At 40.3% G+C, this 15333-nt stretch overlaps 1 protein-coding gene across 12 annotated transcripts in view; it reads left to right on the forward strand.

The window, feature by feature from the left end:
* Lar (tyrosine-protein phosphatase Lar) overlaps nt 1-15333 on the forward strand; it is a 153646-nt gene that overhangs the window by 30695 nt on the left and 107618 nt on the right. For all 12 annotated transcript variants that reach the window (XM_015181500.2, XM_015181507.2, XM_015181504.2 and 9 more), the window contains exon 3: nt 6808-7136. In XM_015181500.2, the coding sequence (XP_015036986.1) occupies nt 7040-7136 (97 nt within the window). In that variant the 5' untranslated portion in view covers nt 6808-7039. The remainder of the gene's footprint in view (nt 1-6807; nt 7137-15333) is intronic.

The raw sequence follows: 15333 nt of genomic DNA on the forward strand, positions 1-15333 counted from the left end.
GCCTCGGTTCTACGCCTCCCGCCTCTCCCCCTCTGTCATGCCACCACTTAACCCCATAATGTCTTTTGTACATGTGCGTGTGTGTTGTGCCGCAAGCCGGTTAATGGTTCGACGGTGAAACCTAGGCTAATGTTTCCCCCCTCAGCTCCTGAAAAGGAAATCAACTGTAACTGTAACTGTAACTGTAACCCCGATATATACGTATAGATGGATTCCAAACATAATGGTAAATCTTTGGCAAAAAAAAAAACGGAAGAAAAAAAGCTGTACCTTTGTGTGTGTGTTTGACCTGGAAAATCGGAAAATCGTTGACATACTTAGGTTTTCTTATAATTTTTCGTTTGATTTCCAATACATTTTGTAAGAGATTATCAATGAAAGGGAAGCCTCTGAACGCATCCCTTTAAGATGGGGTTTTGTAAAGATGAATTTCTCAGAATAGTCATGCCCCTCCACCTTTTGAAAGGCGTGTAACTTGACATAAGTCTCACCTAATGGATTCGTGGAATTTGAGACACAGTTTTTCTGTGAATTAAGTTAATTTATAATTGATTTTTTCTATCACGAATTTATAGAGACATTTCTAAGTTTTTCTTGCCTGTGGACACTTTCGGAATAATGTTGAGGCAGGTTTATTAGTTTTTCTTACTAATCATTTGACGAAAACTTCCAAAGGCATATGCCATCTATTGCAGTTAAAATAGGGGCTGAATATGAGACATTTGGTAGTGGTTCTTCTCTTGGGACTAGTCCCTTTTCCCTTTCAAATCGGGAAAGCCAAGGAGATATGTCTAGGCCTACAAGTCTAGGCCTACAAGTCTAGAACTTACTTCTATACACATTTTCATTTCCTTTAAGAAATCTTAAGAATATTTCAGGCTTTCAACTCCCTTGCTTTCCCCTTGTGATTCTCGCCCGTAAATTTTACCACAGATTTTGTCCATAATTTTGATCAATTTTCATTTGATTTTCGACAGCTAATCAAAGGCCAGCAGCCCCTTGCAACCATTTCAAGGGAAATACCCTTTATCCCCTTTCTCTCGCATATCCCTCCCCTCTGTAATAGTGTCGTTTCCTTTATTTCCACTTTTATGGTTACCTTTTTTTTCGTCTTCCTTTTTTCTGTGTGTTGGGGTTCCCTTGGAGTTGGATTTGGTTTAGTTTTTGGCTTTGGCCGCACACACAATTGAAAATTCAATTGATTTACAAAATGAAGTTGCTGTTGAGGAGACCCCGGCGATAGATACTTTTTATCTATTTTCATTTGCAGTTTTACGATTTGGAAAGGCCTTGGGGGTCTGTGACTTGGTTTCTCTCCTTAAAGCGAAACCGTTTGGGCAATTTTTCGCAGAGTTTTCCGCTGTAGGAGGCGGAAGGAAGGCAGGCAACGGAAGGGATATCTGCAATTTGGTGCGAAACTAACGCCACGTTCTCATCCACTGATTGTTGTTGGTTTTCCCCTACCCTCTTCGTGTGTGTGTGAGTGTGCTTGCCTGCTTCAGTGTGCGTGTGTGTGTTTTGTATCTGTGTTTGTGATTGGAAGCGGCCTAAAATCGCTTTAGGAGCAGCTGTGAAGTGATTTTTGGAGGAAAAGGGACATGGGCATGGGCCTTGCCTTACTACAGAGAGAGAGAGAGCCCCAAACAGATTGACATAGCTATGTTCTCAGGCCAGTAATGGGAAATCGGGAATCCTTTTGGAAAAGCGCTCAAGGAAAAGCCAGTTGTGTGTGAGAGTGCGTGGTGTTTTTACCTGGTTTCATTTTTTTCATGTGAAATGTTTTTAAATGCAGTTTTAAGAGTGGATTAAATATTAAAGGTCCTGGCATTCATTTTTAATTACAACAAAAAAATTTAACAAAAAAAAGAAAAAAGGCAAAACTAAGAAATAAAAATATTAAAATGTAAAAGAGAAATCATAAATAAAAAAGCCAGCAAATAAAGCCAAAGTAAAAAAAGAGAAAAAATAAAAATTAAATAGAAAGGAATAGAAAAAAAGAGAAAAAAGTTAGCGCCTAGAAGTGGCCAATGGATTATTATGTTTTGCAAAGTAAGAAAAAGTTGAAAAGTTCTCCCCTGAACGAGGGAGATGCCTCTTGCACTATAAGAACGGGCTTAAAATTGCATCATTTTTTCAAGAGAGAAATCCCCCTCTAAGCTCATTAATTTCTGTTGTCTCACTAAGTGGGCTTTGTGCCCGGGAAAGTATGCAAGGAAAAGTATCTTGTTACGGAGGGAAACGGGAGCCCCATTGACAACAAGTTATATGCTCTTTACTCCCATCCATCCATCGATGAATGAGTGGCAATGCAGTTTCTCTGTTGCCGTGCCGCCGGGGGGGGCAAGAAAAAGGTACCGGGAAATGGGAAATCTTCTCTTTGAGAGCCCACTCTCTGCTGCGCTTATAATGAAGCATTTTCCAATTGCTTTTTTTGATTCGCTTTTTTTTTTTTTTTTGGCTGTTTGTCAACCACTTTGACGTTCATTTTGTGGAGACCTTTTAAAGGTGAAATTATGGTTGGAGAATTGCAAAAAATTTGGGGGAAAATGAAGGGAAATATGTTTGAGAATAGATCGTAAATATTGTATAGAATCTTTCGTTTAAATACCCTTTCGACGCCCCGTTTTTTTTGAGGAAACTATGGATAGTTTCTCTAAATTTGTTTCTCATCTATTGATTTTATTTGAAATTTTATTTGTTTCTGGTTTGCTTTAAACAATTTTTGGATATTTATTCGTGCCTTCTTTTAAAGATTTATAAAAACGAGACCCTAATTTTTAAGATAAACCACAAAACTTGAGAATAAATTTCTAAAAACATGGAATTTTAACTGGAAAGTTTTCTACTTTCCCCCCTTGCTCTATTTCTTATCCTCTTTCTCTCTATTCATTCTCCTTTCCTCTGTTTCTTTTGTCATATTCATAGCCCCAGGACATACATAGATATGAACATACACTTTTACACTAGTCCTTTAAAAAGGAACTTAAAGCTTCACAAGGACCTTCGGCCCCTTCAGAGCAGTGCCAGTGCCTCTGCCATTGCAGTGCTTGCTGCTCGCTTAACTCAAACCCAAAAGAGATGCCTGGCACCACTTTTCTTAAGGAACTTTCCTCCGCTTTTGGTGTCAAGTGTTTTTATTAGAAGCAGAAGCAAAAAAAAAGACTAAACGAAATAGCAGCTGTGTGCGGAAGGGAAGGATGTACAAATTTTCCTTTTATTTTCGGGCAGAAATCGAAATGGGAATTGTTTTTCCCCCACACGAGACAGAGAGAGAGTTTTATTTTTGGAATGAAAAACAAAATAAAAACTTATATGACATGTGTGCTAAATAATTTTATCTAAAAATAGATAAAAGTTAGGGATAAAGGTGGATATATTCGTATGTGCGGAAAAGTAGATAGATGGCTAGATATATAGATAGATTGATTGATGGAAAACAGGAATTGCGGTTGACGAATCAGTAGGAAAATTTGGTAATTCAAGGGCCAACCAGAATACGTGAAATGTTGTTTCATTTATAATTTTCCTAATAAATGGATGACATTCAAATAATATATCTTTGGTTTGACTTGTGGTGTAGCGGGAATTATAACTAGCGATGGAATTAATTTAATTCGATTTATTTGTATAAAAGAGAAACGGAAATGGTTGAATCGCAGAAAGCCATTGGATTGTTATTAAAATAAAAAAGGTATCGATTTATCTGGTGCTAGTTAATAGATGAATATTTTAATAATCAACAAGGTATGATTAAGGAGAGTGATAGCAGATAATTAATGGGTCACCCACCTCCTTCGGGCTCTATCCTGAGACTATTCTTCCCAAGAGATATTTGTAGCTATCTGTAAATAAGTTGACCATTTCTTTGTTGCATATTCTAAAGAATTTAGTGTTATTTAGTAAAAGGATGTGCTGCCTTTTATTTCTTAGATACAACAAAGTAATCCTCGCCCTCGCTCCACAGGTCTTTCTTTTATTTTCCTTCATATGTGAGCACGTTTTCTCCACAAATTCCTACAACTTGTACCGCTCCTTCAAGCCTATTCAAACAATTGCATTCCTATTCTCTGCTGTTGCTATAGAAAATACTGTCTGACGAAAAAAACGAAAGGAAAAGGAGGACCCACCAGTGACGGGAAGGCACTTCAAATGGTCGATTTGGCTGCACTCCTCCTTTTTGTCTGTTTAAATAACGCTTTGGCCATGACGTTCGTCATGGTCTGAAGTCATGTCTGGTTGGGGTTTTAGCAGCCCACAGCCACAGCCAGATCCAGAGCCGGGCAGCTGGGCAGGGACTGGGGCTTGGCCCTACCATATGCACTCCTGTTGTTGCCTGTTGACGTTTACGATTTGGTGTTGAAAACTTTGCAGCTGGGAAATTGGGTAATACTCAAACGATGGTGATGGTGATGATGATGACGATGGCAAATGGCGATGACTGCGGCAATCCTGTATTAAGTGCGCGAGGACCCTCCCCCACTTTTTGCAACAAAGAAAATTTTAATTTATATAGAATGAGTGCCTGCAAAGGAGGGGCAGGACGAGAGAGAGAGAGAGAGAGTGGTGCTTCCTAGAGTGGTGCTTCCAGTCACAGTACCTTTTGGATCCCTTCCCTCCTTCACCTCTCTGGCAGTCTTCAACATTGCAATGTTCGTGCTGCACTGTGCTTACAGCACACACACACACACATACATCGTACACATACTCGTACACATAAAAAAAATCCAATTATTTTAAAACTTTTGACAACTGCAACAACAATGCGAGAGGGCTATGAAAACAATAAGAAAACTGACTGCCAGCCGAAAGGCAACAAAAACAAGAGAAGAAAATACAGATTTATAAGGTCGAAGCTTTGGGATACCCTGAAAGATAATTAATTTAAATGGAAGCTATAGATAAATCAAGCGAAAAAATGTCATATAAGCGATTCCCAGTCGTTTCTAGCGAATTTCTTTTAGTCTCAAGAAAAATAATCCCATAAGCAAAAGGCACTCCGTCGATTCTGATAATTTTACGTTGATATACTATCGATGTTATAGCGATAAAGAAGAATTACCATCGCTAATACAATGTTTCTGCTATGAAGACACAATGGAGTGAACCGAAACTCCTATCCTTTTTACATGACAACCATCTAGTAAATCCCATAATACCCTCCACGAAGCGGAGAGTATGACAACAGCGAGTGCTGGAGTGCAGCCATAAGAGAAAGGGAGAGGGTCCAAAAAAGCACCAGAAACAGGAGAGAAGTGGAAAGGGTTCGCCAGCCATTATAACTTCACTTGAAAAGTTTAATTGATTTTTACAAGTGCATATACTCGTATAGCCTGTGGAATACATACATACATATACACATAGGTAGAGATTGAAGGAGTAGGGCCTGAATGCAGTCATGGTTCCGTTTTTCTTCTTTTTTTTTTGGTGCTAAGTGGGTCTATAAGTTGATGTAAACAAAGTGGATGCAAAAAAAGGGTAGACAGAGAGAGAGAGAGACAGAATGGGAGAGAAAAGGTAAAGAAATCAAAAGTAGCATTCTACCGTCAGGTGCAAATTGTTGGCCTATACCGAGTGGTGGCCCTTCTCTCTATTTTGTTTGATTTTTTCGTTGAGCTAAGCCGACTTTTTAATTGCTGTCGAGAGTGTATGGCTGTTACTGTAATTATTGGCTTGTGGCCTTTGGCCTTTGGGGGGAATTAGCTTTTAGGTGATTGGCTGAATGAGGGCGCTTTCCGGGAGGGCTCTAAAGAGAAAAGGAACTGTGTAAAAATCCATGACATTGCCTGATTTTGCTAACCGAATGCTAAAGCTACATTTTTCATTGCAAAGAAGTCTTTTTCAACACTAATTAAGTGTTGATTAGAGGAGTAGCCTTTGCAACACTGAAAAATGATTGAAACATCTGTCGTTTAAGACTATATTCCTGTGGAAAATGTGCTAAAAAGTCTCTACCAACATTATTTTGGTGTTAGTTAGAGGAGTATCCTGTTGGACACTGAAAATGTTAACTATTTACCTGCGAATCGAGTGATAGCTGAATTTTTATTTGTTTTCTTGACCAAGTCACAGATTTTCCTCCCCAAAACCACACACAAAGGTCTCTGAGAATCTCGTCCTGAGGTCCACAGACTTTTAACCTTGACAATCGTTCTTTTTCCTCCGCAGGAACTGGAACTTGAATCGCATCTCAGAAAATAAATCAATAAGAAACTGCATATCTCTGAATTTATTTGATTAATCAATGGAACCTATACATATACATATATCTTGTAGTTCTTTAAGAGTTCTTTAAGTATTTAAGTTCAAGTATAAGCCAGGTAAAATTCTATGGTCATATAAGTAACAACAGCTTCCCTCCACATGTGAATATCATCCACAATACGATGATAACTGCGATGCAACTGTAAACCCCAAACAACAACCAACAAACAACAACAATCAATCAATATGTGTGATCTGCAACAACAAATGGAACTGCAACTGAAACAACAATCGCATCATTTGGCGTGACAACATTTACAATAATTCCATCAAATGTTGCTATCATGCCAATAATGATGATGACATCGCATTTACTAACACATCTTGTTATATCCGATGATTTTCGGCTTGCGAAAATGTATTTAACCAACGATTGAATCGATTGTATTGAATATTTGAAACGAAACAAAAAAACCTCAACAACTTAAACACACTAAACACTCCCCTACACCACACACTCTTTCTTCCTCCTCAACACCCGAAAACATATCCCCTGCAACCCTGCAATCGTCTGCTGTGTGTACCATCTGCCATCTCTCTCTCCAGCGAAAGAAAGACAGCGAGTGAGTGAGACTGAGCAAGGCAGTGGGTGTCCATCGTCAGCAATAGAGTAAGTCTGACTGCGACAGAGACAGCGACAGCGACAGGCAGATAAGCTGTGTAAATAATCGAAATTAAAAACTATCGTTGTTGTTATCGACTGTCGCTTGGCCTCTTGAACCCCCTCCAGCCACGAATCACCCCCGAAACACACACATCCACACAGATCATAGATATAATGGGTCTGCAGATGGCAGCATCCAATTTTGTTGCAGCATCCAGCCTCCTAGCGTTGTTGTTGCTCCACTGGACGCCCGCAATCGTCGATGCAGTCCGTAAGTACTACTGTATAAGAATATTATCCACTTGATCATTTTATCGTAGAGCCACTTTTACACGCAAGTTAACGGCTAAGTTTACGTTAAGTTTTCAACGCTCTTCATTTTCGGGGAACTTTCGGTGCAGCAGGAGCATTCCTGCCTCAACTTTTTGAAGATGAGTTGAGTTTTACTTGGGATTTCAGCTTGAAAGTTGCGCCTTCCCAAGTGTCTGAAATTAACCGAGTGGATATAACATTTATTCAGTTCAAGCATTTTCAATAAAAAGGAATTTTTTTTATCAGTCGAGAGTCAAATTAGTTGGAAAGGCAACTACTTGGAGGAGTAGAACTTTACCGCCAGCAAAGTGGATTTTAAAGTAATTAAAATTGATGAAAAAGTACAGAAAATTACAAGTAAATTGTTTTCCAGTTTTATATTGTTTTAGAACAAATAATATAAGTCTCAAAATGTTATTAAAAAAGTTAGAAACGAAGAGAAAGGTGGCCAAGACAATATTGTGCAACACTACTGAGATTTCAGGGGCTGGGCGTTTCGCAGCACTGTAAAAGACTGCAGATGTTTAGGGATTTTTCAGCATTTCCTCTGCCTTTTCATTTCCTTAGCATGTTGTCTGGATATTCAATCCCCGACATAATTGCCCTTTTGCATTCAATTACCAGCCACCCCCAAATGCCATCTCTTAATCAAGTCCATTCCACACTCTGGGGCGGAACACTTTTCTCACTTAAAAAGAAAGAAAGGAAATGAGAGGGAAAAAAAACCTGGAAGAACAAATAACAATCAAAGTGTTGACATTTCAGAATTGCAGTCAAATGTGCCTCATATTTTTGCACCAAGGCCTTTTGTGAAAGTGTCGGGCCTCCTCCTACCTATGCTCTGCCTCCCCTTGCCTGCTGTGCGTCCCGGGCTCCTGCCACCACTCTCTATGGATGGCACTTACCTTTCATAGACGCTTCATTTCATTTGGTTTGGGTTGCATTGGGGCTGTAGCGATAAACAAGCTGCAGGGCGACAGCGAGAGAGAGAGAGAGAGGGAGTCAGAAAAACAGGCAACGCAAACATTGCACATCCTGCCTGATGTATTTTCTCTGTTTTTGCTTCATTTTTTTCCCCATACCCTGGAAGTAGAGGGCACTATCTGTGGTTTTATAGAGGATATAGCAACAGGCTGTAGGCCAGAAAAGCAGACCAACCGAGGGGCTCTGCTGCATAACTATAGGAATAGGATTATTCGAGTACTTGTAGGAAAACCTTCTTTCTTTCTTAAGATATGGCCAACTCCGACCGAGGGGCGGTGCTACATGATGCGTGACATCGTTTAACCGCAAGGAAAAGGAAAGGATCTTTCAAGTTCCTAAAAGCTGGTTCCTAGGAGAAACGTAAAGCCAACGAGGGGCACTCCTTTCAGTTATTCTAGAAAACCCGGGTTTCTTGGCTCAGGTAAGAGTTTTCTATCACTTAATCCACACATCCTTCGATGCACTGATCTGCAAGGGTATCTAATGCTTCGAGCCCCAATGGGTAGCCCTTCATTCGGATGTTTTTTGTTGCTGCTGCCGCTGCTGTTGCCCCTGCAGTTGCAGTTTGTCGCACCTCTTTTTGTGTATGTGGCATTAAATTGAAATTTATGCGGCACTTTGCCGCGTGAAATGTTTGTACAACTCGTTGCGGGTTGCGGCTCTTTCATTCTCTTTTTTTCTTCTTTCTGCTCTGTCCCGCCGTGTCCCCCCGTGTCCCCCCGTTCTGTACTGTTTTGGGGACCAAGGCTCCTCGGGCGTTGACAGACCGACAAACTGTTGGACAACATTGCTGCCGGCAGACAGGCGGGGGAAAGTAGTGTCTAAAAACATATGCAAAACTGTTTGCTGTTTGCCATGTAAATGGTTTTTGGGGCCCATCCCGACCGAACGGCCTCTGGTACTTGTTGGGTTTTTTCCTGCTGCTGCCGGCAGTCCCGCCAGCAACCCATTTAAGCCGGCTAATTTGTCCTGTGTGGAAAATTATGACACAAAAGTCCCCGCTTCCTCGACAATTGTCGACAGTCCACCAGAATCGACTCGACACTCGACTGTCGCGACTCTCTTTTTCTTCTGTCGAGCCTCGAAATATTATTTTTGGGAACGAACTCATTTTTGCAACAAGTTTTAATTAATTTGCCACAACTCCAGACTCCAATCCACTCCGATTCTCTCCCCCGCTTTCCGTGCCACTTCACTCGACAGCAAAAAAAGGCATAGAGAAAAAAACAGCAGAAAAAAAAGTAAAACTTGATGCTACGATAATTTGAAAAGTTTTCGTTTAGACAGGGAATGCGCGGACGGAAAAAACACAGAACAGAAATGTGAATGTGGAACAGCAAAACGTCAGAGCGAGCAAGCGTCTGTCCAGGAGGAAAATCGCTAACCAAAGCCTGGAGTAGGCAAAATCGCTCTGCACAAAAACCAGGAAAAACTAAGAGTAAAACATCAGGAAACTACGATATACTCGTATGTACCTGGGTATATGCTGTATTAAGCCTTAAATAAATGCCGTAGCCATAATTAACATATAGCAAAAGTTTTGCCATCATACGAGCCGCAAGTTTTACGGTCGAGGGGGTGGGGCATGGGGCTCCTGGAGTCTGGAGTCTCTGGGATGAAATATGGTTAAAGCCGATTCCACGATTCCCCTACCTCCTGTTTGTTCTTCCGTGTGGATGGGGCAGGGCAGGGTGGAGGTGAAAGTAGGAGTAATCCGAAATTGATAACTTTCGGCTTGATTGAGTTCGCTTTAGCGCAAAGTAATTAAACAGTCGGCGAGAATACGTGTGCGATCAATCCATAGAAAGCAGAGGGGAAGCCAGGGGCAAAAGCAATCATAAATCAATGGTTTCTTTGTAGGATAAAGTTTTGGACTGGGTTAAAGGTGGAATTTGGTGTCGGTTTTTGGTTCAATTTTAGGGGTTTATACCGTTTATTTCAGGGAATATCCTTTTAAATAAATAAATAAAAAATAATATAAAATAGTTAAATTAAAAAGTAGTTTATTTATTTTAGAAATTCGAAAGTTATTTCCTCACTTTCCCAATTTCAGATACAAAAAAATATCCAAAAAATTAAAATATATAAAAAGTTACATGTATTTAATCAATTCGAATGTCCTTTCCCCACCTTCCCAATTTCATACTGATTTTATTTATGACTTCCATCAACATTTCTTAGCCTATATTTATCAGCCCATATTTCTGTTATTAGCATTAAAAATTGGTTTATTTTTGATTGCAACACTGATAAATACGAGCCTGTCCTTGGGACAAAAATACATTTCACAACTTTAATGGAGCGCAATTAGCCGAAAGATATAGACGTCGGAGAGGTCCTTTCGGTCATTTTCAATTGTCAGTCGGAATGGCCGCAGATAAATGTTGATTTATATGAAGGCGTCCGTCTCCGGTCGCCGCATTAATGTGTTGACATTTTTGGAAGGAGACCTTCCGGTGCCCCCAAAGAAATAAATATAACCAAAAGAACAAAAAAAAAAAAAAAACTAACAACATTTTGTTCCAGCCATTAAAGCGGGGCTCGGCGGTCGTGGGTTGTGGGTTGTGGGTTGTGGGTCGTGGGTCGGAAGGCCTTGTGTTGTAATGAAAAGTAATAATATTAAATTAACAGAACTCTCATGAATTGTTGCAACCTCTGGGAAATGTCTGGTGGGGCAGAAGTGTGGTGTGGAGTGGAGTGGAGCTCTTTTTTCCACACTATTTTTGCGCTAGGCCGCAGACCAACAAACATCTTATTTATGGTCTCGTTTCTCGTAAAAATTTGTTATTTAGATTTATGGCATTTTGCTCTTTGTTGTTGCCCTTCCTCCGCCTCGTGCACATTTATTTATCTTTCCTTCGTTCTTTCCTTTCTTCAGTTGTACTTTTTGGCAGTGGCGAAACCCAAAGCACCCCCCCTCCCCCCTCCTACTGGGGCATGGGAGGGGTTTCTCCACTCATTTGGGCACTGAAATTTTAGAGCCACTTTAGTCGGTCACTTGTCCAGAAAAAGTGTAGACAAAAAAACCCGTGATAAATGTTGGGGCATTATTATTGTTGAGCAGTGTGGACGAGTACATTCTATCTGAAATGTTTGCTAATATAATGATATGCGGGGCATTAACAAAGTGCATACGCATTTGCCATATCGTCATTTGCCAGGACAGAACAATTGATGGGCGTTACACTGGCCAGAGGCGGAGTCCTTGGCTTGTTTTTTTGCTCCGCCGTAAGAGTCGTAAGAGAGTGCGTGGAGAGCAGGATAATTATTAAATATATGTGCCTCTACCTTTGGGGCTTGGAGATACTTCTTATTTTCCTGTGCTACCCTTTCGAAATTCTCATTAAACTTCCGTAAGTCTGGCACTTCTTAAAACCACCAAACACCTTAAAGTTTCATCGCAAACAAAACTTTTATTTCTTTCCAACGTCGAAATACACCTTTATATAGTACTTGACTTTTCCGCTCTAATTTCCAAAGCTCTAATTTTCTCCAAGTTAAATGTCAACCTTTAACTTTTCTTCTTTTTTTTTTATCGAAACAATCAGTTTATGCAAATCTTTGCATTTTCCTCTCAACTGGCAGACCACTTTTGGCTCTCTGGCCAGAGAGTTTAATTAGAAAAAATGTTAATTTAATGCTTGGTTGGCTTCGGTCTTGCCACTGGCTCTCTCGCTCTCTCGTTTGTGTATGTGTGTGTGTGTGTGTTTTTTTTGGCTGAAATTTGTCACTTGTCTATTTGTTTTTACTGCCCGAACGGCTGCTGACGTTTCAAAGTATGCCACACACACACACACACACACACAGAGCACCAGAGAAAGTGGGATGGCAGGCACAGGACATTTCCACTCAAAACACAATGACAATGTCCTGGCCATATGTCCAAGTCGGATTTCCAAAAAAAAGATCACCAAAAAACTTGTTGAAAAACTGAAAATTTTCGCGGCAAACAATGTAAATGTTACAAACCAAAAAAAGATGTAAGGATAGGCTTTAAACGGGTGTAGTGACGAGGGAGATACCCTGGAATTGGATCAGATTTGAGAGACTTCGAGGAGTTTCTAAAGAAGAATATTTCGTGCCTGAAATGGGAGCCTTTAGGACTAAAGGTTACAGATCTCCAGAGGATCTCTCTTGGTTGCCAGAGGTAAAAACCCACTCTTAAACGTAGTCTTCAGGCTGTTTCAGGCTCTAGAACTGCAGAGAATCTCTCTTGGATTCCAACGACATAAAAACCCACCCTTAAACGCAGGGTCTCTCCTTCTCTCCCTCTGTAAAGAAATTCAAGAGATTTTGATGGGATTTCAAGGCATTTTTGGACCCCAAAACAGTTCTTCTTCCACGGAATGAACGATACTTCTCCTGCGTTACAAACATGTCACCGATACCATTATACCCTGCCTCTTTTAAGAGGTTTCCGAAAAAAAAGAAAAGTTTTTGCCGCCTGAGTGTGTGCTAAATGATTCATGAGTCATGTGAGTGTGTGGACCGTAACGAGTGGAGATTGAAGGGCAGGGGAGTGTGTGTGAGTGCATGCCCCGAATCCTGTGGTGTGAGTGTTTGCCATGGCCAGAAAAATGCTTAACTTGTAATTTTTGGTGAGCAGCGGCCTACGTGCAAATAAGGCCACTAAGGCATATGAAGCACTGCTTTCCCTGGTTCCGTTACTCTGTCTCTGTCTCTTTCTCTGTTATTCCTTTACTCCTATTCTCTCTTGATTCTCCCGCTGCAACAATTTGAGTGCATTTTATTGTAGCTGTGCGGTGCGGTGCGGAGTGTGTGTGTTGCATGAATATTGCAGCTGATGAGCCCCTGAAGCACCGAAAGCGGGGCACAAAAAAAGGGTCAAAACTTTTAATTAATGTTTATGGCTGCACTGCGACGAGTACCCCCAGCGAATACTGTGCTCCGCAAGCTTTTAGCTTAAATGTTCCATCTTTCTGGCAAGATTTTGGCTTCCGACTGTCCGATTGTGTGTTTAAATTTTTCATAAATATTTCCCCGAGTTTTTTAAGCCACTGGGGAGGTAATTTAATCAATTATAGAGTTAGGGGAAGCAGGAAATAAAATATTTATTGCTTAATTTTCAGGGGTGTCTTAACGAAAAGTTTTTCCTCTTTTTGGTATTGATTCTTTCTGGATTTTTTTTTTTACCAATTTAGTTTAAAAGTTAGGCCTACATTTGAATGATTAAAAATGTATAGTGCAATGCCTGTGGCGAGGAAATATTCGAGTTTTTCCATATTCATTTACAGCTAAAATATTTCCATATTTTTATGCTAGAATTTATTGCATTTCTCTATCCCATTTTAACCGAAGTTTTCAATTAAATAAAGTTACAATTTTTCTCATAAATTTAGTTTACTCTTAGGCCTCTCAAGCCGTCTTATTTATTGCACTACCCTTTAATATTATTAGCCATAAATTCGTTCCAGTTCCGATCTTAACTCATCTCCACACGACTTTTCCTTTGAGACATGCGTGTGTTTTGGCTCAAAGCTGTTGTTTTTGCTGGGGGTTTTCCTGCCCTGCCGCACGCAGGGGAATAATTACAAAATTTATGAGCACGACAAGGGGCGTGGTCTAATAATTGTCAATGGCGGCGGGGGGGCTGGCGGGCTGGCGGTGCGGTGCGGTACGGTGCGGTCGGGGGCTCGAGGCCAGCATTTGGGAGCTCCTGGAGCTCATAAAATTGAAGTAGTTGTAGTTATGGTCTGGCTGCTGATTTGCATGTTGTTGTGGGTTTCATTTTGGGGTTTGGTTTGGTCTGGTCTGGCTTTCCTTTTTTGTTGTTTTGTTTTTCTTTTATGGGGCACACGCCAAGGGGTTAAAACGGCACGCGCTGGAAAATCTAGGATTTTGATATACTCTAGATTCTAGAAGAGGGTATGATGATGTGTGAAAGTGAAGTAAGTTCTAATGATTCGATTAGAATCAAGGGTCTAATGGATGTAGATATTATCTGTAGTTCTCTGCATGAAAAATAGGGAAATAGTTGGGAAAAATTAATCTTCAAAGAGTATCTTAAGCTTCGGTCACGTGTGCCTTTCGGTTTTTTTTTTTTGTAAGTTTGTATGGTAATGTCCATTTTAATGTCATTATTTCAACTGCTTTAAGGTGGAAAAGTGAAAAAATGAGTAACAGGGCACAGAAAAGTGAGCCACGCAAATGGAAAGCATGAAAAACCAAAACAAATTATAATAAAAGACCCGACGAATGAAAGAAATAAGTGAGGAAAAGGAAAAAAAGGAGTGTAATATAAGTAAAATGGAAGAAAAAGTGTGGAATAAATGAGTAAAATAGGAGAAAAATAAATGAGGAAAGGGGAGTAAAAGAACTGCAAAAAAGAGCAACAATTGGGTAAAAACAGAGCAAAAAGAGAGCAACAATTGGGTACAAACGGAGTTCAGAGAGTGGAGAAAATGGAACGCTGGGAACTCTGGCGACAATGTGGAAGGTAAAGTAAGCGACTATTTTGTTTTTTTTTTGTTAAGCAGCAACAAGCCAGAAGAAGGCAGGCAACAGTCCGCACTACTTTCTCTCGACTTTCTCTACCCCTGTCACCCTCTCTCTCGGCCACTCTTCCTCGCTTTCAGTCAGACAAAGCAGCAGCATTGTCGCTTTTGTGTGTGGCATAGTTGACATTGTTGGATTTCTAGAAAAGGTGTGTGTTGCCCAAGTCAGAGGCATGCCACACGGAGAGAGAGAGACGACCACAAAGCAGACACACAACAACACACACACACACAGATGGTTTTACATTTGATTTGGTTTCGCCTTAGAGTGATATTTGTTTTACACACACACACACAGACAAGGCCCACAGACAGCCAGGCACAGCCGCAGAGGCAGGCTATGCTGAAGAGGGGCAACTGTACTAAAATACACCTCTGCCAAGGCAAAAAGATGTCCACAGTCCCATGTCCCATGTCCTTCTGTTCTTTCATCCAACCTGTTGGCAGATGCGTAGAGGGGGATTGTTTTTGTTGGAAGATAAAGAGATTCAAAGATGGATACTAAAAGATTGCAAATTGGCCAAGAATGTATCGTATTTTTAGGATTAATATGCAATTGGAAGAAGTTTGATAAGGTAAAAGAAAAAATAATTATATTTTTATTTGTAAAATACGTTAACTAAGGAAATAATAAAATAAAGTAATCTATCAAAGAAA

Source organism: Drosophila pseudoobscura, chromosome 4, assembly GCF_009870125.1.
Source record: "Drosophila pseudoobscura strain MV-25-SWS-2005 chromosome 4, UCI_Dpse_MV25, whole genome shotgun sequence".
In the NCBI taxonomy this organism is placed as follows: domain Eukaryota; kingdom Metazoa; phylum Arthropoda; class Insecta; order Diptera; family Drosophilidae; genus Drosophila; species Drosophila pseudoobscura.